Genomic DNA, 26,025 nt, shown 5'->3' on the forward strand with positions numbered 1-26,025 from the left:
TGGTGGAATCCTCATCCCATGCCTCCCTCTGCTTTTCCTTTCATCCTTCTGACTTCCTTGTGCATATCTCAGTTTATTTTGTTGACGTTCACGTCTGGGTCGGGCTGCACATCTTTTTGGCATCTGTTCACGTTCTTCTGCGGAATCCCAGGAATGATCTGCAGCAACGTGCTCAATCTGCTCGACGCTATTTTGTGCGCAGCGGGATAAATTATCCTGTCACGGATGCACATCAATAAACACATTAATGTGTTTTTCCGCAACTACAACATGTCTCGACATTGTCAACTCTCGGCTGAGGCACAGATGAATAAGGTGGTTCTATTTACACTTCACTCAAAGAGAAAGTAACTGTTTCGTGCGCGACAGAGAATAAACAGTGGAGAATAAACAGCCTCCTGTTTGTTCCTGAAGCTCATTTCACATTTGATTATAATCTCAAAAGTTTATGGAAGCACATAGACAAAGCTTTATTATTGCTGGGCTGTGGTATTTTGGACGCCTGCTGTGAGGAGTATCCTTCCTGACTCACAAAGAGGACCTAGAAGATATTAATCACAACGGGTGGAAAAACAAAAAGCAAAGGGTTTTTTATTTTTTATTTTTTACAAGTGCGCAGATGACTATAAAATTTGTCTCTGGAAATGGTTCGTTACTAGAGAGTCAAAAATGTGTTTTTGATTGCCAGCAGGAGGTGAGTGCAGTTTGTGCTACAAGAAGCAATTCATGAGCCTCCATGGCCAAGTTAACCAAAAGTGAAAAATGAAGATCTGACTTTGATTGGATACAGACAGCTCCTGCTGGCACCAGATCAGAAAACCAGTGGAGGTGCAAAACCGTTTTTTTTTTTTTTTTAAATCATGTTTTTGCTGGACTAATTTAGAGGTATAAACAAATACGTGGTTTCTTCCTTGACTCTAGGAAATTAAGAACAAATTGGACTTAAAAGCTTAATCAGCAGAGATGAGTTTTACTGAGACGGGAAGAAATTAAACGCCTTTCTTTGGCTTGTAGAGTGTTTGTCCTGTATTTATGTTTGTACGGTGGAGAGGTGTGTGCTGGTCTGCTGCCAGGTGAGCATAATAAACAGGCTATAGTAATGATAATATAAAATAATAATATTATAATAATAATAGTAATAACAGGAATGTCTTTTCAGACTTCTAAAGTACTTTTTCCCTCTCATTGACTCAAAGGTTCTCTTTTCAATAAAGTTGACTTAAACAAACCACTGGTGGTGTTAAATTTAGGGTAGAGATGCCCCTAGAAAGCTGAAATTGGACGATTTCACACTTTCCAGTATTGATCAGTAATAAAAAACTAAAGTCTGATCCCTTTAGCAACACTCTTCAAAGGGGAAGTTGTTACTGAGAAAGAAGACTCATTTAACTATTATCAGTACCATTGAAATGTGACATAACTAGCTTATAGGAAGCACAAAAGGTGTTTACCACTGCCAGAATAGGAAATTATGGCAATTTAAAGGTGGAAAGTAAAACAATCAGTGCTACGTAAAAGCTAGTTACAGTTTATCACTGTAACCAGTTCAGTGGGGAAATCCCCATATAGACTAAAATGCAGTGAAGTTCTTTTAATCAAAAAATAAATATAACATACTAATGAGCTCTTCAAAATATATGAAACCTTTAAAAAATAAAAAATAAGAAAAACCCGGCAATATACTAGAAAAAGTGAAGAAATGTTAACTCCACTCCGTCTGTGTCACCCACCATCGCAATAAAATTCCCTCCTGCTCAAAATGCATGAGCTTTGAGCTTAAAGGGCTATTATGAATGTAACTTTGTAATAATTTAGCCAAAAAAAGAGTATGAATCTTATTTAGATAATGCTGACTAAGCAAACATGCTAGCATTAGCATGTTGCTATTGATAGAAAACATGTATCATGCCAAACATGGGTGTTATTATATAACAGTTAGCAAACAATAGCTAACATTATCTGCAACGCTAAAAAGCAGAAGCTATCAAAAAATGCAATATTAACCTAAACCGATAATATTGGCTCTTCAGTTGTTATTAGAAACTGAATGGAAAACATTGATTGTGCTGAAGTTAGGTATTCTAGCACCAGCTAAAATGCTACAAATGGTGTTTTAGTTAACAAAAACTAATATGTTTGTGCAGCTACTACCTTAAGTTAAAAAGTTAAAATGCTCTGCTCTCTATCCACTACTATGGTGAGCACTAACAATAGAAATACACTGTAATTTACTCACTGTAAATCAAAAACACAAAACAAAAAAAGGCATGACATGTTATGAGAAAAATCATTCTTCACCAGTCCCTCTCATCTTGAAAGAACAAAAGAACAGATGGAATATTTAAAACAGAACAGGGAAAATAATTAACCAGGAGGAAGTGAACACAGAAACGGTACCACAGTGTAATATTCCCCAGATTTCTTCCAGTGTTCTGTCAAATTCAGCCTTTGCTGTCAACACAAGAATAACATTTCTTTTCAAGCACTGTGGGTGTACAATATCTGGTAACCTTTGAATGTTCAAACATGTTCCCTCCCAGTAGCTCACAAGATTGTTGAAGTACTTGAACCATCTGCTTGCTGGTTAGGTTTATTTTTCTTTGCTTTCTCAGCGATATAACGTCAGAAAATGGTTTTGGCAATTACCTTGGTTCTAATGTGTCTCAACTGTTACTCATCCATCCATCCATCCATCCATCCATCCATCCATCCATCCATCCATCCATCCATCCATCCATCCATCCATCCATCCATCCATCCATCCATCCATNATCCATCCATCCATCCATCCATCCATCCATCCATCCATCCATCCATCCATCCATCCATCCATCCATCCATCCATCCATCCATCCATCCATCCATCTTTTTCACACCCTTGTGTAAAGAAAATGTGGGGTCGGGAGGGTTGCTGGTTCCTCTCCAGCTAACATTCTGAGCGAGAGGCGGGGATCACCCTGGACAGGTCGCCAGTCTGTCGCAGGGCAACACAGAGACACACAGGACACACAACCATGCACACACACACACACACCTAGGGACAATTTGGACAGACCAATTAACCTGACAGTCATGTTTTTGGACTGTGGGAGGAAACCGGAGTACCCGGAGAAAACCCACGCATGCACAGGGAGAACATGCAAACTCCATGCAGAAAGACCGGGGCCGGGAATCGAACCCAGAACTTTCTTGCTGCAAGGCAACAGCTCTACCAACTGCGCCACTTTCCAGTCAATTAAATATTTCAGTAAGGTTTAAAGTAAAAAAAATAAGAATAACATTTATGTCAGAAAACAAACAAGCAAACTAAATTATTAGTGAGTTTTCAGACAATGGCTTGTTTTGTACAAACCTGCATTTGCATTCGTCCCTTTTGACCTTTCGAATGGTTTTAATTAAAATATTTTGCATGTGTGTAAGCTAATCTTGTTATGAATAAAATGGTTCTGCAAAGGCATCAGGGGGTTGTTAGAGAACAGGAGGGAACAAACAGCATGATGAGTCCAATGAGCACACCAGGCCAGTCAGAAATAAGGTTAAGGAGAAACTGAAAGCAGGCTTGGGTTCTAAAACAATACTAAGCTTGATCATCTAAATCCACCATTTGCAAATAGAAACAATATGGCACAGCTTAAAACGTACCAAAAATTGACATCTAAGGACTGCAGATGAGGCTTCTGATGGCTTTATTTCCACAATAACCTGGTTCTTGGAGTGCAACCAAACAGAACTTTTTGTTGTACCTGAGAATTCTAAGGTTAGTGGAAACCGAACAGTGAATAACATGCTGCACAAACAATCCCTACTTATAAAATGGTGGTGTTTTGATGGGACAGGAAAGACGGCCAGATGCTGATGTGGCTAAATACAGGCAAAATCAAAAAGAAAACTGAAAGACTTGAGACTTTGGTTGCCTCACTTTACCTTCCAGTGGGAAAGTAGCTCTAAACAAACGGTGAAATGTACGTTTCTAAGATTGTAAAGTGACCATTTTCTGGATTATTCAAATATTATTTAGATGTATCAGAATAAAAATACATGTAAATACTCAGCTTGTGTATTTAGATGTATTTAGGGGACTGGACATAAATGCATGACACACTTTTCTGGTTTTACATGTAATAAAAACAACAACAACAAAAAAACAACTTATAATCCTCTCACTAATTTGTGTTGGCATCTCGCACACAGTTTCCAAAAATACATAAAAATATCAAATGATGAATAGAGGCATTCTCAACTAAATAAAAATATTTCAATTAACTATATCTGAAACAAAAGCGCGTGACCGAGGCATATGAGAAACAGTCGTTATGTTTGTCTTCCTGCCAACTCAACTATAAACTGTAAACAATGATTCATTTAAGGTTTGGAGCCCGTCAGGCTCTTGCTGTTCTGCTGCCAGGGTCTGTCCTGCTCCAGGGACAGCATTTTTGGACCGATCCACTCTGCAGCAACAACAGGCACATGAACAAAATATCTTCACCTCCCTTTCCTCCTCCTCCTTCACCGAGACATACAGACTGAGATTCACTCCAAACGAAACAAAACAAACAACAACAAAAAACACACGGCTTTGATTAAAATGAGAACTATGTATTATTTTAACTTCAAAATATTCTTTAAAAGTTGGAGAAACCTTTGAGTGTAGTTGAGTGTAGGGGAGGTGGAGAGCTGTAGCACTTAGGGAAAGGGTCAGTGAGCGTATCTCTTAAACATCTGGGCTCTTCAGGCCAGGAGGACGAAGCACACTCTGCTCAAATTTTCCTCTAGCCTTCACTTTTGTCTTTGCTTCCAACTTTGACACCTGCTTGTGTAATCTAGTGCAGCAGGGCAGATATGTGCTCAATGTCTAAAGGAGTTTAATAGAGAAATTACCTGTGAGGCTCAGTAATTACAACCTAACAACAAAGTAATAGCAAGTATCTTTTTTCGTAGGATTTTTCCACTACAAACAATTCTTCTAGGAAAACAGCTTGAAAAAAAGTTTTAAGAATTGTTAATATGCATTGGTATATGACTGAAGGCCCAAGGATAGACTGCTTCAGATAAAAATATAAAAGCTATTTCAATCACAAAGGAGCCTGACTAAGAGAAGATCAGCACATGTTTAATAGCGTGAAAGTAATTTAAGGTCAGCAGCAGAGATGCAGAAATGATTTTACTGGTTGATACTTATGCGTCATGTCCATAATATTTTACATTTTTACTTAACTTAAAACAGAGAATTTTACAACTGTGTAAGATTTTAACTCTCAAATGTATAGATGAGAAGAGATGCAGACACAGTGAGTGTAAAAAGTATAAATTGAACCCCTGGCTAAGGCAAGTTTTCATAAAGCTGGATATACAACTATCCAACTACAAATAAAAGATAAGGAATATATGTGGATTATCCATAATCATTTTGTAATCAGCAATCCCAAAATATCCTACTTAATATGAAAATAATTAGCTTAGAATTTGTCAGTATTTGTGGTTTCTTTTATCTTAAACACAAATTAACACCCTTTTGCAACATGTGAAAAACCCAAACTTTTGGAACAAAACATAGCAATTTCCTTTTAAAGGTTCTAAAAGGAGCAAAACAAATGACTCTGTAATTTACACTATTTAGTGTAATAGGTCTTTAAACAATGAGCTTTCCAAGAGCAAAGCAGCTCCATCCTGAATTAACAGTAGAAGCACCAAAGGCTGCGATTATTTTCTCATCTTCTAATTAACTGAATCACCCACCCTCGTTTCCTATAAGTAATTTACCTTATTACAGTAAATCTAAACAATATGTACAAAACAAAGTTTTAAATCAAATTCTACTTCGTGATCTCATGTTGCTCGCACTGAAAAGTGGCATCAGCATTTTCAGCTGTCTTCATCTCTGACCCAGAAGCTAACATCTTGCATGCTGCTCCACTTTGCATGCATTCCGTGTGCAGTGACATCAAAGAGGATCTGTTTCCTGTGGTAGCATTGAGCTCACATTTTCCACTCAGCAAGATGCTACCTGTGCAGTCCACACATATGCAAACTCCCCTCACAAAGCCAAATGAATAATTCTGCACGGTCCAGATTCCCATTCTAACCATTGTGTTCTAAATATTTAAATAATATTACGAAATATTCTGAAAGCAGACTTCTGTCTTCTGTGCTAGTCAAGTATTTAAAACAACTCAGACCGTGCTGAGGGTTAGAATAACATAATGAATAACACACTGTGCAAAAGGCCTTTTATGAAACATGCAACCAAATCCAACATTGTTGTTCTGGCCAATAAAATTCACCACTGAGTGGTATTAAAAACCTAATAAAAAATAAATAATCTAAAATCTATAGCCTTTAAATGTGTCACTGAAATGTTTGGACTAAGCAAAAAAATTCTAATTTCCTCTTGTCTCAATTGGTAGCTGTAAATAAAAGGATTATTCTTTCAACTGTAACCAAAGTTAACAAGTATCTAGTAAATGCTGGCATAAAAGTTAACCACACATTTAATTTTAGCTCAGTATCTGAAGTCCCGAAGTGGCCTTAAATCTTAAATCTTTTCAAGTGTTATAGAACCACGCTACGTTAGCTGAGTTATATCTCTAAATTACTTTTACATGTATCCTTTCTGGTTATAACCAAAAAAACAACAATTATAAATACAATCGTGGGAAAAAAAAATCAAACATTTCCATCAGCATATACTGTAAATAGATTGCTAACAGATTGTCTTTGCAACCCCATTGTCACAAATATGTTCACTGTTTTCTTCAAAAGCCAGAAACGCTCCACACATGCAGGCTATTAAGAAGTTGAATCTTCCTAGTTTAATTTTGATCATTTGTCATCAGTCCAGATTATCTAAACATCCTTTATCTATCCATGAAGCGTCACCCAGGGGCTGGTGCCTATCTCCAGCCGTCACTGGGATACGCCCAGGACAAGTCTAATTTAATACCTTTTGCAGTTAAATAAAAATAAAACCTTTAAGTCTTCACACTAAAAAGGCATCACTCAGTTATGCCCCCAGATGCATTTTCCATTGTTAAAATAGAACACGCAGACAGATACACCAAGAGTCTAAGATTCAAATTTACCTCGAAGACTTCGTCATCCAAGATTCTGGTACCAAAGACTGTAATGCCTTCAGTGTCGATCACGGCTTGGTCACTTCTTTTAAGCGGTTTGGTCAGCTTCTTCTTGCAGTCCACAAAGACGGTAATGCTCTTCTTCTCAACGCTGATAGCGACTCTGTGCCATCTGTGCAGCAAAATGAAAGGTCAGAAATTGTGAACTAAGAGAATTGTACTTGCATAACACTTTATCTAGTTCAGAGGACTTCAAATCTACATTCAGTCACATTCACACACTGATCAGGAAATATTCCATTTTTTTTTTGCTTTCCTACTTTTTGAAATACAAGAGCCAGCCGGTAGATGAAAAACAGCCGTCTCAGTGTGTGAAACAAAATCTGCCTGGTAGTTTGTCCAAAGCTCCAGATCAATCATAAGGTTATCAATCAAATTTTGTGTACAGACATGAAGAGAATTTTTTTTACCGCTCTACACAGTAGGGACAAGCCTTTGGTTTGCCAAGTGTTAGGTGGTTATGCCCAGCTTATTTTATTTATCTTAACGTGACTTTGGATTTTTAAAGGCAGGATTTGTTAGCTACGCTTGGCAGAACGTAGAGATCTGCTCAACAGCTAACCCACTTCCATAGAACCTCTTTCCACCTGCAAAAGCACCTTGAAAGACAAATTCATGTTTGCATCTAGTCCAGATAAGCAAGTGAAAAAGGCACAAGTTCTGAAATGATTTCTACAAAGTTTAAAGGCACTTTAGTACAGTTTGTTGTTGTACTGCAGCTTCTAAAACAGGAACTGACAAATGTTAACACATCAGACAGCGGATGACCAACCACTGTCAGAACAGCAGTGAACAGAATGAGGCAAATTTTATACAACCAGCTGTCATTTTTTTGTATTACTCTTGCTCTGCAACTGATGGAGACAGAGTCTAACGCCAAAATAAACTGGCAGGGGTATTTCTTATTCTGTACGCTAGGTAATCTGCTGCGAGCTGTGGACACAGTCCAATTAAAACAAGGATGTGAGTCACAAAGAGGAAAACGTTAATGACACTGAAAAGTGGTCTGATCTGCAAGGCAATTATAAGACAGGACGTTTGCAATTATCTGTGTCATTAAATGTCCATTTAGGTTGCAACAAAAGAAAGCTATTAACCTCATTCTAAAACAGTCCCTTAGACATTAAAGAGCAAGGGCTAGTCTTTTAGTAGAATTAGACCACTAATTCTACTAAAATAATTAGTGGTCTAATTCTTTTAGACTACTAACTCTAGTAGTCGTTTGTTTTTTCAAACACGACAACAGAAAAGATTGTATAAACCCCATTCGAAATGGTGTGCCAGAAAGTATTACCCCATAAGCAACTACTTCAAAGTTCTTTATGTAAAGGACCACGCAAAACTATACCTGTCAAACTTTTTTAAAAAAAAGAAATAAAAAACGAGAAATGGACTTGCATTGGAACTACAACCCCCATGGTATAAGTTAATAACTAGTAATATAACATAAGAGAATGACCAACTAACATTAATGTCATGACTACTTTTAGACCTACCCACATGTTGCTGACGTTACTGAAAGATCCTACACATTTACTCAGCTTTGGTGAAAATGTTTAACTCTACATTACAAAGTCACCAGGTGACTTCGGACCTGAACAGATGTTTAGAACAAATCAATGTGTGGACGTGCCAAAACTTTCTACAGCTGAACAGAAACAAAACTGAAGTTATTATCTTTGGACATAATGAGGAACGATCAAGAGTCACCACACAGCTACTACTAGCTATTGCACAGTAGTTTCTAAGTATTACAGCTGGAAACTACAGAACAGGCCTAAAATCTGGGTAGAGTGATGGAGTCAGATTTGAGTTTTCAGAGACCCTTAAAGACAAAGTTGGCCTTGTGTCACCCTAAGAACATTTCCAGGATTAAAAAACTAATGTTCCAACAAGATCTTGAGAAACTCCTCCATGCATTTATCTTTGGTTCAATTGAATGTCTTCACAGTTCTGCCTGAAAACACACAACTGAAGTTGCTTGTGTTCTCATTATAGCTAGGAAACCCAGTTCTTAAGTCCTTACTCTGGACCCCTGTAGCTCAGATCAGACCTTAAACTAGTTCTGTTCACTGAATGACACCAAAGCTGCTCTGCATCTGCAGAACCAAGCATAGAGAAGGAGCATCTCATTTTTATGCATTGCTAATCTGGAACAGACATCAAGAAATCTACAAAACAACCAAAACAATGAGTTCTTTTAAATCAAGGATAAAAACCCATATGTTTAGAGTTGACTCTCATTAATTGAAGTCATGCAAAGCACTTTGAATCACCTTGTTCCTGAAATGTAATTTGTAGATAAACTTGATTGTAATCATTTGGAGCCAAAAATTGCCAAAATACTCAGAATTGAACAACAAACTAATTTATTTAGTTAGAATAATTAGTTACCGTCAACACTTTGCCCTTTTCTCTGACCAAAGGCGTCCCAGCTGCAGTTTAGATGGATGGTGACGTCTTGATACGCCTGTGGTTGTTCACTTGTTAGTTAGGTGATTTTAAAATTGAATTGATTAAGATAAGCAAGGCAGGTCTATGTGTGTAGCACATTTATTTTGTGAAGCCATTCAAAGTGCTTCACAAAATAAAAACTAAAAAAAAGAAGGATTACATTGCAGAGGCATAGTAAAGATGTAATTCAGACTAAAATGTATGAAATTTTAGTTAATATTGTTCAAAAGCATCTTTAAACAAAGGAGTTTTTAGCCTTGATTTAGATCCACCTTGATGATGGGTTTCATTGATTGATAGGTTTCACCTTAATGGGGTTTCAATACAAATTCCCCTAACGCTCTTTTTATTTTTATTTGTAAAAAAGGTTTAAAAACAATGCAACATTCTAAGTCAGTCACTTCAAATTGTTCAGATGAAATGTCACAAAAATGTGAAAACAGGAGCATGAATATGTTTCCAAAACGTTGCATTTAGATATATATTGTGATATACTTTTTTTAACAGAACAGAATCCACACATGGAAACATTTACATGCATTTCTGGTCCCATTTATATAAATGATTAATGGCAACTTTTAATAGTGGTTTGAATTTGCTTCACAAGGGAGCTATGTAGTTCATAAGGATCCTCACCATTGCACCATATCACTACGCCGCGGCTGTAAATTATCAAGACAAAACAAAGGCTGTCATTATACTGTTAGCTACAATTTATCTGCCATTACAGTCTGACTTGTTCCATGTGCTATTAATGACTAAACAAACACATGATAATAATTAATACGCAGCAGGCCAGAGGAGCTTGAGAAAATACTTTGCGCAGACTGGTTTTGTTTGAAATAAAACATGACCTATGAATCACATTAAAAATGCCTGAAATGATCTTTAATTTGTGCCGCTCTCGTTCTGAGACAACAGAACACAGCCTTCACCACAAACTTAAGGTTCCAACACTCAAAACCCAATTTAGATCTGACTAAACCACAAGACAGGGGAGATTCTGGAAGCACACAAAAGTCAACCACCCAGGTTTTACCTCCAGTGTTGTTTTTCTGAAAAGGCAATCACTTACTTGCCATCAGCAAGGTTGATGGAGCGGAACAAAGGGTATTCCTCTGGGGTGGGCTTGCCATGCTGGTCCTCATATAGGAAGACGGGGGCTCGGCCCACCTCCACCCCCAGCTGCTGGAGGCCTTGTTTGTTGTATATGGATAGAAGGAAAGACTGGAGTCTAGCCTTGGGCTTGATAGTGAACAGAATGGAGAAATCTTCAGGGAAAACTCCTCCTGAAGGTGACAAAAGAAAACGAATGGAGAGTGGCATGTCAGTAAGCACTTGCACATGTGTAATTAAAACAACAAAAAAAAGGAGTAAACAAAGCTTTACAGGACTGCTTTGCAACACATTGATTTAATAACAAGAATGACTTAAATTTTTCCATTTAATTGAATTATTCATGCGAAACTGGTGATTCGGAAACAAGATTCCTTTGTTCCAAATTTTTGATCCTGGTGCTTCGTTGAGTTTAATGTCTCATGAAAAACATTTTTTTTTTGTTTTGTTTTTTGAAGTTGGATGCTGCATACTTGGCTTTTTGAAAACATCCAACAAATGGGATAAAACAGGAGACAGAAAGATGCTCGTAGACTTTGGCACCGCAAGTAAGAAACAGATGGAGACACTTCAGCGTTGCAGCTGCAGCCATCTGTGTTTTTAAAATGAAAAGGTTAAGAGAAAGTGGTGGATGCAACAGAGAAACAGAAACTATGTCTTCTGCTCGTCCTACAGCAACACTACTTTTACTGTGTGTAGATGGTTTTGCCATATACCTAATTACTCTCGGTAAGTAAAATATTAAGAATATTTTTTACCATGCAAAAAAAGTCTGTAGAGAAGATACCATGACTACTGTGTTTAGAAACTATCTGTAAAAACACATTTAGACTCTATTTTTACTTTTTGTCCTTTGTAAACTTGTCACAAAAAGTATGGAAATATGTGTTTGGTCAATTCTTCCTCTTGTTGTGAAAATGTTTCTGGACAATAAATCTTCTATTGGAAAGCGTGTTTATACGCCTTTAAATGGTGCCACATTTGTAAGAAAAATGCTTTTGTGGTTCCAGCAGCTGAGTGTGTACGAAAAAAACTCAAAAACAAAGAGGCACTGTGAAGGTAGGCAAAAAATCTGCCTTACTGGACAAAAAAAAACAAAAACAAAACAAGGTTTGTTGTCATTTGACACTATCTGAGTGTAGATAGATATTGAGAAGATTAATTGGTCACAAGTAATCAAATTAAGTTTATCCATGTTAATTTATTACGTTTAGTAAGTTAGTAAGTTAAACAAATGTAAATAAAGTAACTTTGACAAACTTAACTCACTTACTTGTGACCAAATGATAATTTTTAGTCCATGTCTCCAATCTAAGAGCCCCGTCTCTAGCCTCCATAAGATGAAGCTCTCCCCACAAAGAGTAGCTTAACAGAGGCTACCTACAGAAATTTGGAGTGGACAGGAATGAGCTGTGTCTAGTCCTAAACTCAACCCTATTGAATACTTTTGGGATTAGTTTGGGTGAAATCTGGTGGAAGAAAGGGATGAGGAGGTGCCAGGTTCTTGTGGTTGGGTAAGAGATTTTTTCTAAAAAGGATTGCTACAACAAATTGAAACTAAGCAAACAAAATTGATTGCTTTTTTTTTTTTTTTTTGCTAAGTTTGTACATTTTCTCCTCTCAAAAGTAAAGTTTTCTTACTTTCTCTATTTTGCATAAGACCTAAAGTGTAGATCATCTTAGTATTTCCTTAGTTACATAGTTGTTTTTTTAAACCAGATCCTTAATGAATTAGAGCAATGTCAATGTCATAGTATTTGCCAAGAGCTTAAGTAGGCGAATGCTACATTTCATCATTTCCAACTCAGTTCTTAAATATGATTTGTCTTAATATCTCAGGATGACATCCATCCATCCATTTTCTTTCACCCTTGTCCCTCAGTGGGGTCGGGAGGGGTGCTGGTGCCTATCTCCAGCTAACGTTCACCCTGGACAGGTCGCCAGTCTGTCAATTTGGAGAGGCCAATTAACCTGACAGTCATGTTTTTGGACTGTGGGAGGAAACCGGAGTACCTGGAGAAAACCCATGCATGCACAGGGAGAACATGCAAACTCCATGCAGAAAGACCCCAGGCCGGGAATCGAACCCAGAACCTTCTTGCTGCAAGGCAACAGCTCTACCAACTGCGCCACTGTGCAGCCCCTCAGGATGACATTCGAGTATTAATATTTTCTGTTCCCAATGCTGTGTGTAATCCCAGTTTCTCCAGTACTTCAGGTGCTGATCAGAGCTCAAGACTTCAAATCTATTTTAAAAAAGATGCCTGCTGTTTAAAGCAATAAAAAAAAGCAAAATAATGTTAGCAAACGTAATTAGTGCAGGTAAAATGTCTCCCTGCTGTGAATGTAAAATAAATTGGCGTGGCAGTTCAGGACTCTTTTTACTACTAGTACCAGTAACTAGAAAATAACAGGCTGTAGACGCATCTGTATAATTCTAATTACATACATCATGATTCATAATATCCATGCATAAAAACATGGTTTCATAATATCCATGCATAAAAACATGGTTTCATTTCAGCGTCTCAATTCAGGAAAATCTATTAACGACAAAGGAAATTGGCAGAAAGTAGATTTACATCAGTTAGTGGATTTAACGTTTAATACTTCTTATCCAGAAAAGCAAATATTTGTTGCTATGAGTGAGCTTCTTTCATTAAAGTAAATGTAGACTTCTTTCTTAAAATCAAACAGGAAATAAGTCGTAAACCATAAAAGATGATGCCGATATATAATAATCCCACCAGAAGTTATGATGTCAGCCACATACTAAGTACTTGAGTTTGTTGGCAATCAAATTTTAATGAAGGAGACTTTCTTTGGACATGACCAGATCACAGTAGAATCAGCTGAGTGTTTTTCTGTAGTATATTGCATTGTTTTAATTACAAAGGCAACCATTTGCTACATTCCATTAATGCCCTTTTTACAACAATTAATACCAGAAACTTTGTATTATTTTTCATAGTTATCAATTGTCTCTTTTCTGAATTGCTTTATGGACAAGTCTAACCTTTTGTTCTTTGTTTGCTGTGTCTTTTCCATATAACATACTCTTGCCTCTGTGCTTGGCAGTGCCTTCTTCATTCCTGGGATTATTGTTACAGCTACTGCTGCTAGTAGCTTTGGATATTCTAATTTTTGATTCAGAAGTAATCAATCGTATGCTTCTCTCCAAGACATAACAACTGAACTCCAAACTTTCTAATTATTTTTTTATCCATAGAAAGTACTCTTGACTCCGAGCTACTTTATTTAATAAAGCTATTTCTATTGAATCTGAGTACTTCATTTGTTGTTGCATAGAAAGTACACTTGGCTTGATAATTCTGTTTCTGAGCATCAATTGGTGCAATTAAATTTTGGTACTGTCTTGGTTTAGCCTTTTATGCAAAGTTTATTTTACGCAAAGTCATTGACTGAACAGTTAGCTATTAACAATGTATACACCCTTTGGTTTATTTCTCAAAGAAAGTTCTGCTTAAACAGGATTTTACATTGATCGATTTCCTGTCTTCTCAACTCCAGCCAGTCACAGAAGGTGGTCATTTATACTTTCTAATGCCTTGAAGTATTTTTGAAAGTTTCTGGTAGTTTATGAAACAGCTAGTCATCCAAAAGAGGCAAAAACGTATCTATACCAACCTGGGAAGAGCTGTTTGGTTGGAGCACTGATCTGAGCGTTTTTTGTCACTCTATATGCTACGTCGGGCTTGGATCCTCTCCGGACTGTGCAGAAACCTGGTGTTTTCCGGACTCCTTCTGGAGAACTCTGGAAGTCTAGCGCTTTTAGTACATCGACAGGTTCAGCTGAGGAGACAAAATTAAAGATTTGCTTAAATACAAGTCTTTTTTTTTTTACAACAAAATTAAATAAAATGTAATAGAAAACATGATGTGTACGTTATAAAAATTGTGCTGCTAACCTATATAGTAATTTTTAATACATGACACAAGAAATAACATGAAATTTAAGCACAACACAGGCTTAAACTAAAGTGTTGTCCTTAAACTTTAACATTATTCAAGAAATAATTGCAGAAATCAAATAAACAAAACATTTTCAAGCATCGCAATGTTTTTTTTTTTTGACACCTCTACCTCTTTAACAAAGTTAGCTATTGTTTCACTTTTTACTTCCTGTCTCAAAATGATACACTGGGTGCTAAATGGTCAACCTTTTAATGGTACAGTTGTTTTTGTAAATCTACAAACTTTAATGCTGCATAAACGGTTACTATTAGAACAACATTGCATATGAAATGACTTCACAATTACATTTTAAAAGTTTAACTTACAATGAGCAAAAATGCATGGTGAGTCTTTGTACAAATGACCAATGAACTTACTGACAAAGACGCAATATGAACATGATTTACTCCGATACACAGAGCAGCTTGACATGGATAAAAGTCAGGTAAAACTTGTAACAACAAAGTACCAGTAAAATTATATGCGATGATGAAAAATTGGACTGCATATAACTTTTACTATGTGCTGCTAGAGCTTTGACATGGCAAGTTGAAGTTAAATCAGCATTTGCACCAATTATACCAATAGCCTATTTAAGCACTGTTGAACAAATCTATGAGCAGAGCCTTTTTTATGAGCTGCGTTGGTAAGCAGTAAAATGGTGGCAACCATTCAACAGGCCTAATTGGCCCCCTGCCTGCACTCTGCCGCTATCCCCTTCAGCTGAAAGGGTTCAGCATGTAAGTGATGATGGGAGTAGCTGATGCTGATCAACAGGGCTTCAGAATAAGGAGAGCACAGAGGGGGGTGGCTTTACAGCCTTCTAAACACTCTCTTACGCTCTTTTTATGCACTTTTCTATCAATGCACCGGGGGACCTGGGTCAAACAGCTTCGCAATAATTATCACTGGCTCTCACTTGTTTCATCCCCTACTGTTTCTGTAGCTCATAAAAACTAATAGATAAAGCTTTTAATTTAATTGGTATGAAGGTGTAGGAGGAACTTGGGACAACATTTTTATCTATCCAATTGTTGAACAAGCCCTGAGGTTCGGGAATAATAGAATTTAAGGAGATTTTAGATTAAGGAAGCCTCACAGTAATTGTGTAGAAATGATGCTTACATGTGCTCCACAATCCCGGCAAAACTCTACTTTTTGAAAATATCAATATGATTGCATCCTGGTTTAAAGAAAACTCCCAATTTTCCATACACAGGTTTAAATATGAGCCAGCTGCCGCCATCAGAATAAACCCAGGTTTTAAAAGGTCATGGTTTTAAAAATGTTCCATCAAACCATTCCAGCAGTTTAAAGACCTTTTAATGAGATCCCATAGAAAGCGCCAGAATCAAAGTGTTCCCTGGCTGTATGGCACATTCCTTTTGCTGCATACTGCTGGTCAGGTGGCTTAAAGACAGCTGCATACATTTCTCTTGATTAGAAGACTGGCAAATTAAGCTGCTCAGGAAATATTTCTGGTAATAGAAAACAGTCATAGAGTGGATACTGAAAGAGCAAAACCTAATGCTTTTTCTAGGGTAATGTCATTTTGTGAGCATTTCTCTTAAGTAGAAGACTCCAGGTTAGTTTTTGGCCAATCTTTTTGTCTATTGTCAAACTAACGTCAGATGTTAATTTTAAAACCACAGCTAATTATCAAGAGGTTTTATTCAACATTTTTGCATTAGTCAAAATAAAACTTTTAACTCTACAATCCATAGGTTACATCATGTTAGAAAACCAAGTAGTAAGTCTTGTTCTATTTAAATAAAAGCAGTTAGATCACACTCTGAACGCATTTTTTACTCAAGTTTGTCAACTATCAGAGATTAAAACCAGATCATGCCAACTCAGATTCTTATGTCTGGTCTTAAAATGGCTGTGCAAAGAAATTATAGGAAGCATCAATATCTGACCGTCCACTAAACAGGTCTCTATAATCCTTTTTGCCACATCCCTTCCTTGCTCTCCTTTCCCTTTCACTCATAAAGCTCAATATGTTTTAGACATTTTCCATGAAAATGTAAAATCCCATGGGAATTTGTTTTCTAGTTCTAGTTTTGATAACTGCTGTACAAGCAAGCAGATAATGTTGAACAAATCTATGAGTCAAATATGACGCCAAAAATGTTTCAGAAAAGCAGACGATGATTCAAAAAATGTCTTTGCTGAAAGCATCCGATAAACATTTTTCTGACCATTATTTCTTGTATCCGTTTTGACAAACAAAGAAGTATGCATTTCAGTTTCTTTTTAGTGTTTGTCAAGCTTTAATAAGATAAATGTAAAGCTTTTAAGATGAATTTTATTTCAATTTAAGATGAGCATAAATTAAAAGGGTGGTTCTGTGTATTTTCCAGGCACATAATGCTATTTATATCATAGTTATCTTCAATTCATGTAAAAATTCTGTATATATATATTAAAATGAATAAAAATAAATTTGACTTTGTAATTTTACCCCTTTAAATGGTGTCTCTGTCTCTTTAAGAAGCTCTTATTCTTTCAGATACTCTGCAGTCAGCACTTCATTACAACAATGACTTTACATTGTGCCATTTACAGCATTGGACTGAGACAACATTTGTATGATAACTTTCACAGACTTGAAGTTCTACCAGTTGTTTCCTTTTTGCTGCTGCCACTAGTCTAGAGGAGCTGACCAGGAAAGGGGAGGCCAGAGTTTCTCAGTTCTGGTCCTCAGAATTGAGAAACACTGGATCAACATGCCTTTCATGTTTCAGGTGTTTCCCTTCTGCCACACACCTGTCTTAAACCTGTGAGTAATTAACATGCCTGTGCAGCACCTGACGGCTGCAGAAGAGGTCACGCAATCATTTGAATCAGGTGTCCTGGAACAGAGACAACTCTGAAATATGCAGCGCTTTGTAAGAGCAAGTGTTTAGGCACCACCCAATGGCTGCCACTGGAGACTGAAAGAAGTGGCTACATGTTGAGTTGCAAAGACTAGCCCACAGAGACTCTTCTTTTTTACTCAGCAGAGCTGTTTTGCTGATGCTGAAATGGCTGATGGCACGTTCTGGCTCTGGGGGAACTTTTTATTTATACATTTAAGACCATGGCCATTTCCTGAAAAAAGCTTTAGTCGCACACACAATTAATTTTGAATTATTGGATGTGACCAAATTGTTCACCCTTGTAGTGAATAATTACATTCCTTTTCTCCCACTCTCACTTCCTTGCAGTCTTTTACTTTATGTATTGGGCTGCAACTGTTTTTATTCTGAAACTCAAATTTCCTCTTTTCCGGGAAGCCCATCATCAGCAGCTATAGAGCCCTGATAGAGTGCATGTTTTAACGTGCTAGTACAAACAATAACACTGGCTTCATCTATGATTAAAGCATGTCTGCCTGAGGCTTTATTTGTCAGAAAAATACACAATCAGAACCCACCAGCAGAAGATCATTTTCCTGTTTCTGTAGACAGAACTGTTTATATGTGGCTGGAAATGTGACTTTACAAACTCTGCTGTATTGTATACAAAGCCATGCAAAAAGGCATTCATACTCTCAACCTTTCAAAAGAGTGTATCAATGTTAAATAAAAGGGCGGAAAATTATTATTTTTTCTTCTGATGAATAAAATCTGAAGAAGTTATTCATGCTGAGCCTGCCTGTTAAGTTTCAGAGCCAATCTTTCATTGCAATTACAGCTGCATCTATTTTGGGTTATGTCTCTACCAGCTTTAATTTGCACATCAAAAGACTGAAGCTTTTGCTAATTTTGTTTTGCAAAACACCTTAACCTCTGTCAAACTGAATGAACAGAGTCTGAATTTTGAAATATCAACGCAGATTCTCGATGGATTTTGATTGGACCACTCTAATGCATACAAAATATTTGGATCGAACTCAGTCCATTGTAGCTGTGATTGTAAGTTTTGGGTTGTTGTCCTGCTGAAGGTGAACCTCTACTCCAGTCTCAAGTCTGTCTTCCCATTGAAACTAAAAAGTACAACTATTTAGCTCTTTAATCCAGAGTTATAGGTTGTTGTTTTTTTTCATTTTGTTAATCAGCAATAATACACTTAAATATGATTAGGGCATTTCAATATAATAGCACTTCAATATAATGGTAAGCTGGACAAGAACCAGTAGTAAAACCTGAACTCCAAGTCAAATTCTTTCCACAAGCTATTTGTTTTCACTTTTACAGAAAGGAAAACAATGAAAAATCATGACAGCTGTGTCTAGACATAACTGGACTCATCTGGCTTTTAACTGGATCAAGAAGCAGGATGTGTCTTTGATAAACAAGGATCTGACTGGTCAGACTAAAATTCCTGAAGACCAACGTGACCTCTGCTGAAAGATTAGCGTCCATTTTCCCAAAAGTGGCCGAGGTTAACTGGTAAGATACCATTTGTAAGTGCAAATACGGATTTTGCCGTGCTATGAAGAAGAGTCAACCCTCTCAAATATTTTATATGGTTTTACTTTTTGATTTGACCCACTTATTAATTCAAGAATTAATAGTAATTAAGCACTTTTTTTTTTAAGCTGAGCTCATTTTCACTCTCCACGCCAAGACCGAATGACCACCAAACATGTAGAATCAATAAATGACCTAAACAAAATATCTGACAACATGAAGATAGCTAAGAAACCTCAGAAATGCTTTGATTGTAGTCAAACACATTTGGCAGTGTGTAAAATCTGGAAGCAGAGTGCCAGCCTCAGTTTGTGGCCTTAAGCTTGGGTGCACTTGAGTTATTCAGTAATCTAAAGCACACCAACAAGTTAAACTCTGAATGTCTCATAAAAAAGAAAAAAAAGAAACAAAATAAAGGTTCGGGAGTGAAATACTCTGGACCAAATTCTGTGTTGTGGTCTGGAACAGGACTGCTCATGCTTGAAAAGGCGCTTAAATTAAAAAATTCTGCAAGGAAGAGTTGGCCAAAGTTCCTGCAAAGTGATGTGAATGACTGATTACAAGTCATCGCAAGCATTTGATGGCAGGTCTTGCTGCCAAGGGTGGCACAACCACTTATTAAGAGGCAATTACTTTTTTGACATGGAGTCAGGCTGGTTTAAATAGCTTTCTTCCTATTAATGAATAAAATAGTTATTGGAAAAGGTGCCTCTGTTTATTTTTGCAGGTTATCTTTTGTCTGACATTAAAACCTGTTTGATGATTTGAAACATTTCAAAGTAACAAAATAATACAAAAAAGTATATTAGATTGTAGCTTGTGCTGTAATACAATACACCTTTCAAAAAAACTTTTTGAAATATCAAAACAAGTTAAACATTCTTAAAATTACTCCAGTTGATGTAGCAAAGAAAGGCAGGAAGTGCTGATTGCGCAGTTCCTATTTGCTTCTAGACACCAGGAGCAATCCTGATAGGTGGAGCTATGAAGTCTACATGCTGAAGCCATTATGGTGCTGGCACCACTCCCTTTACCCCCTAACTAAAACATACATACTAACTGAAAAAAAAAAAAAAACATCCCTATTGCTACTTCCACTGTGAATAACCGCTTGAGATGTGATTCAACCCTCTATATGCTCAAAACATTATATGAAGTAGTCCAGATCTGCCCTGTGAAAGCAAGGGAGGAGTACGGAGTCTATACTGGCTCAGAGAAACTGGTTCTCTCCTGTTTTTCTTAGTGACACTGCTGAGAAATCTAGCAACTCAAGCGATTTATCTTCCTTTTCCATCTCGGATGAATTCAGAATAAACTTCATCGGGCGAAGGTCAGAAAAGGTCTCCACAAACGACGCCGCCAAATAACAGTTTAATAGACTGTACAATTATTTAAACAGAGGCAGAATAAAAAGACAAAGTGAAGGCATCAAATGGCAGGTTTGAAACCTCTCACAAAATGCCTCATAAAAAGGAAAATAGTCTGTGGCTCGTCTGAAAATAGTCCCAAATTCAGAGCTACTGGTTCCTGAAAAAAGACTGCTTGGACTGAAGGTCTCTTTGTGAGTTTTAGAATGCCTTTCTGCGTTACTGCATACCTCAAGGGCTCATATATTCCAGATGTGCTGAATTGGCCAAGAACCCGACCCCCCCACCCCCACACACACACACAGACTCTCCCAGACACCCCCGACTCGTCAGCCCCCTCTCCTTCCACAGCCGTTGCTCCACAGAAGCCCTGAAGAAATGGGGCAATATCCCAAAACCATTATGGACCCCAAAATAAGTAGGTACGGCTTTTTCACTTTTCAGGCTCCAAGAAGGTGAAGTAAATGTGCATTTCTCTCAACATATCTCAAAAAAAAAACTTTCATCCCTTTAGCCGAAAGAGAAATAAAACATTTTCTAATGATAAGGACAGAAAGCCACATGAGAGAGCAGACAGTTCTCTCATGGTGAACATACTAAAGTAGTTTCTCCGCAGTCTGAGTAGTAATTTGTCAGTCTATGATTTTAATGACACTGCTGCCAAGGAGCTATGATATAGCATCTGCCATGTTTACAAGTCATTCCTATGTAACATGTAGCATGTTTTGACATGACAAACCCCAGTTTGTACACTGTAAAACATCAAAACACAATTTCATCCTCCACTGGCAAAAAAGTCCATATGCCCTTCATCTATTTATTTATTCCAGTTTGAAGTTTAGGGTTAGTCTGTGATTCCCTTTCAGACCTGGGCGATTATAAGTTCGTGTCTCTGCGGCTCTGTGGTTTTGCAGCAGCATCTCAGGATGTCTCGTCTGTCTTATTTTGTGTCACTACCATCCACAGGGAGTTGGCAGTATAGGCAGCAATTAAAGCATGCTAGAAGGCCTGTAAATGTTTGCTAGCACATCATGCAATTATGGCCAACTTAAACATCTGTCAATATGCAGACACATGGGCGAATGTGCAAGCATAGCACTACAGACTTTGTGCTCATAGTCGTTTTAGCTCAGGTCTCTGAGATGTGCTTATGTGTCAGGGAAATAATCAATTACTTGGAAGAAAATGATGCTGATGGTTCTAAATTAAGTTGACCCCTATGAGGCTAAGCATATTATTTTATTATAATTTGATGAAGTATATTATCAAACAGCTATAACTTTAACAATGTTGGACCTCAGTGGGAAAAGTACTTGTATATTTTTAAAACAAGTAAAATGAGCACTGCTAAAAAACCATAATATCTCCTCTGAAAACGCTAATAACCGTTTTAACAGTTAAAAAAACCAAACATACCTTAGCATGTATTAATACGCATAGTGGAAACCATCTTAGCATTATTGCATAGGTTATGTCTACAGTCTTCTTTATCTTTGCTCTTGAGGTTAGAGCCAATAAATGTCGCTACTTGATTGAGTGCTTAGCAATGCTAGCCATTAGCATGTCATGAAGCATTACGCCAACGTAGTTCAGCTTCCCAAGCTGCGTTTTCTTTTGACTATGTCAGGTATGTGCTACGAATAAATCTGCAAACAGGCAGATTTTCCACGAATGTTTTTAATCACTTTTCATAGAAAAATCTCCAAATAAGAGGAAGTAAATCTCAGAAAACCTGTATCAATAATAACAAAACTGTTATATCACAAATCTGCCTAGAGAAAAATATGATGCGGGTATTTTGAAGACCGCTAAATTTTTTGAAAAAAGTTTGCCTTTTCCGCTGAAATCTCCTACATCAAACAACGGTGAATGCATATCGTTTGCACATTCTCTATACAAATAACAAAACCTGTGGGGGGAAAAAAAACCCTACAGGTTTTGATCATTAACATTAAAAATGATCATTAACATCATTTTGTTAATGATTACCAGACTTAAGCACCTCATGTATCACTTATGATGCCGAAAATAGATAAAATCAGGTGTTGGTGACCAAGAAACGACAGTTCAGTTTTAAAATTCGGAATTTTCTGTCAATTATATCTCGTATTAGGCTTCAAAAAGGTTAACCCAACAAAGCTCAATAAATCATTTTTGAGACAAACATTTCTGTGGAAAGTGTATCTCTTTTAGATTTACTACAGAGGTGAACATCTAAAAAATACACGGATGATACATTTGTTACTTTGTTAAACAGGTAGAAGACTCAATAAAAATCTTTATCTAATGTATTGCTTCTGACACAAACACTTCTAAGATCTAAGATTAAAGAGGAACTAATCCCCAAATCACCTTTATTTGCTGATAAATTGGCTCAATAAGTTATTTAGGGTTCTATCTGTATGTTTCTCTGTGTGCATTTTATGCAAATTTGCTTAGTTTGACATTATTTCGCCTAAAACCATCTCAGTGTCAAATAATGCCTAAGCAGTTGAATTCCCTTACTTTTTAAAACAGTACGGTTTTTCGTCAAAAAAGTCCTGTGTTCAGACACGCTTTTGCCCTGTGGCAGGTCAGGAGTTGAAATAGTGAGCGTGGCCACAGAGAGCATCGACTGATAGCGTTACTCAGCTCTATAAATGTGTGATTTATTCGCAAAGTGGCCACGGAGTGGAATGGGTCTCCTCTGCTCTGATTGCTGGTGACGGTATGCTGCAGGACAGGAAGCGGGATGGACTCAAAGTAGCTCTCTCTGCTAGCTCAGTACACAGCAGGGCAGCGGCAGAGCTGCTTTGAAACTATAATAGTCTCCAACAACACAAAAAAGAGTTGCCAGATTTGTCACTTAGTGGCTTTTTTGGTAAAAAGTCGCAGGAGGTTATATTTAAAGTGGCTAAATATAGCGGCATTAGTGTGTCTCTCATCCTAAACACAACCCCGCTCACCCCCTCCTGTCACCCCACCCCCCATCCCCCTCCCTCATCCTCACACTTGTCGTGACCTTCAGTCTCTTTTGGCTCCACCCACTTTGTCTCTTGGCTCCACCCACTTTGTGGAATTTTCAATAAAATTCAGGGCAGGGTTATCCTAACAAAGGTAATTGTCTCAAAAACCAGCTGCACTGAGAAAAATAGTGAAAAAATATATAAAAATATATACATTCAAAAAAGTGTGGAAAAAAGTTTTTTTTTTTAGATATGTTACATGACCTCAAAAGCCTAATGTACCAAATATGACGCAATACTGTAGAAATGAGAATATTTCTTTCTTTGCTTCCTTTCTCAAAAGCACCCCCCAAAAAAAAATCAATTTTCTAACAATTGCTTATTAAATCATACTTTAAAAGGTTAATATAGCAACAAACTTTCTTGCTATATGTGAAAAAATGTCATATTTAAGTGCATGAATATATTCTGGCAAAGGATACACAACAATATGTCTATTACTATGATTTCACAGAGGAAAGAATTTGTGTGACCCTCATATGTCTTCTTAAAAGCAAAGAAAATACTCCAGACTCTTTCTCCCCATCTTTTTTTCCATCGACGCCCCTTCTTGGACTCAGTGGGAGTCTGAATAATGTGGAAAGATGGTGATCTTTCAGCCCAGAATATAAATTCCACTTGAAGAATTCTGTCTCGTGCCCAGGTATTATATAAACTTTAAAAATTCATCACAATACCTGTACACTTAAAAGTCAGACTGTGCAGTCCTACTATCTCTATACAGGTATCTTACAATACCAAAAAGCACAGTAATTTATTATGAAAACAGTGTGTCAATTTTAATCATTTAGTGAGCTTAGATCAATTTCGGTGCATATTTTGTTATCTGTGGTCAGCCTGAGATAATACCAAATACCATGAGTAAAAGTTATGAGTAAAAGCATGGCTGTCTTAAAAAGTGATGAGGAATAAAACAAACTGTTTTGCTTAGAAAGATTTTCTTTCAAGTCGCTCAAAAAAAATGTAAAATGTGGCCCAAATTTATCACAGAAACTAAAATCTTTGCTGCATTAATCACCGATGAACACACCAGAATTACTTGCATGACGCAATATTTCTTATTTATGGTAAATAAAACATTAAATAGTCTTGAGCCTAGATGCATTTAAGAGTTTCTCATCATGCATGAACCGTCTGGACCTCTCTCAGATCTGTTGATTCAGTTTTCCCAGAACAAGGATTAAACAAGAGGATGCTGCACTAAGATCTGGAACCAATTCCCTGGAAATCTGAGATGTACAGAAACTACTGACTCCTTTAAATGAATGCCTTTTATTATTCCAATAATAAATTTAAGGTTTACAAAGCTATTTGGTTCTTTATTTTTATGCATAGCACTTTGAATAGTACAAATCTTGCAATAAAATAAACTTTTACCTTACCTTTTCTTGTCTAAAGGGCCAAATCTAGTACATCTCTTATCAAGCCACAACTTTTTTCCCTCTTTTAAATAGATGATGGGTTTTACGAGGTCAAATTTCATTTAAAAATTTAAGGTTATCACAAAAGCTCAGTAGTGCGGTATAACCCACACACTCAGCTTCTACCCTCGGGTCCTTCAAAAGTCACATGATGTACCCTTTTCTGTTTCAATTAAACCTTTGAGCAATTATCTACACCAGAAATATTAAATCACTGAAAAATGATGTGTTTTGTATAATGATATAGGCAAGTTAGGTTAGAGTCCCAGTGACAGGCAAGCTATTTTATTTAAATTGCCAAAAGGTGGGACCCAACTCCTTTGTACCACGTAGCTTCATTGACCCAGCTGCTCTATTCGGGCTGTGTGCCAGACCCTCTCCAGTTTTCCAGACCACGCAAACTCAGCAATAAACAGCCTCTTACCTGCTCTGACACTTTGTAGAATTAGGATTAACGTGCCCACCGCGGCTAGCGTTGAATCTAATAGACGCCTTTTCGTTTTCCACCTGATGGTCCATCTTTCCATCTCCATGGTGAGCGCCCGCAGCTGCTGCAGAAAAACGGGCGGCTTTATTTAAAAAAGTTATATCCCCTCCAAAATCCTCAATATGCTTTTTTCCCCCCCCCTTTCTCTTTTTTACTAAAGCGCCATTTGTGGAAATATATATGGAATTATCTTTGAGTCAAACTGGGCCCGTCAGATCCTCTCCCTTTAAGCCCAGATCTCTGACTGATGGTGAAGAGTTTTCATGGAAAGGGGGAAAAAAAAAAAAAAAAGCGCAAGATACTTTTGCTCCCTGCGCGGTGCGTGAGGAGGCAGGACAAAACCCGGAACGCTAAACCCGAACCGACTGTGACATCCTGAAGGGGAGAATCACACCATCAAATCAGAAGTTGAAGAACTTATACCGTGGCCCGCCTCCCTGAACGCGACTCGAGGAAAGTCACAGCATCAGCCAGCCGGAGTGTCGCTGCATCCCGGTTCTGTTGGCAGAGCCGACCCAAGGCTATGCAGGGGCCCGGGCAGAGTTTGAGAGGGGGACCCATTTTAAATTAAAAGGGGGTAGTTTATATTCATTCCCCTATTTGAAATGGAGAAATATACAATTTGAATGAAATAAAGTGAGCTGACAGTTCGGAAAGTTGCCAAAAACTGATG

At 37.4% G+C, this 26,025-nt stretch overlaps 1 protein-coding gene across 1 annotated transcript in view; it reads right to left on the bottom strand.

Annotated features, from left to right (window-relative positions):
• The window catches only part of col11a1b (collagen, type XI, alpha 1b), a 98,377-nt gene extending 72,733 nt beyond the window's left edge, over positions 1–25,644 (bottom strand). The window contains exons 1-4 of the mRNA XM_008434369.2: positions 25,290–25,644; positions 14,349–14,513; positions 10,660–10,873; positions 7,080–7,242 (exon numbers count right to left, since the gene is read on the bottom strand). Coding sequence (XP_008432591.1) covers positions 7,080–7,242; positions 10,660–10,873; positions 14,349–14,513; positions 25,290–25,398 — 651 coding nt within the window. The 5' untranslated portion in view covers positions 25,399–25,644. The remainder of the gene's footprint in view (positions 1–7,079; positions 7,243–10,659; positions 10,874–14,348; positions 14,514–25,289) is intronic.
• Positions 25,645–26,025: the final 381 nt, after the last annotated feature.

Source organism: Poecilia reticulata, linkage group LG17 (genome assembly GCF_000633615.1).
Source record: "Poecilia reticulata strain Guanapo linkage group LG17, Guppy_female_1.0+MT, whole genome shotgun sequence".
Classification (NCBI taxonomy): Eukaryota; Metazoa; Chordata; class Actinopteri; order Cyprinodontiformes; family Poeciliidae; genus Poecilia; species Poecilia reticulata.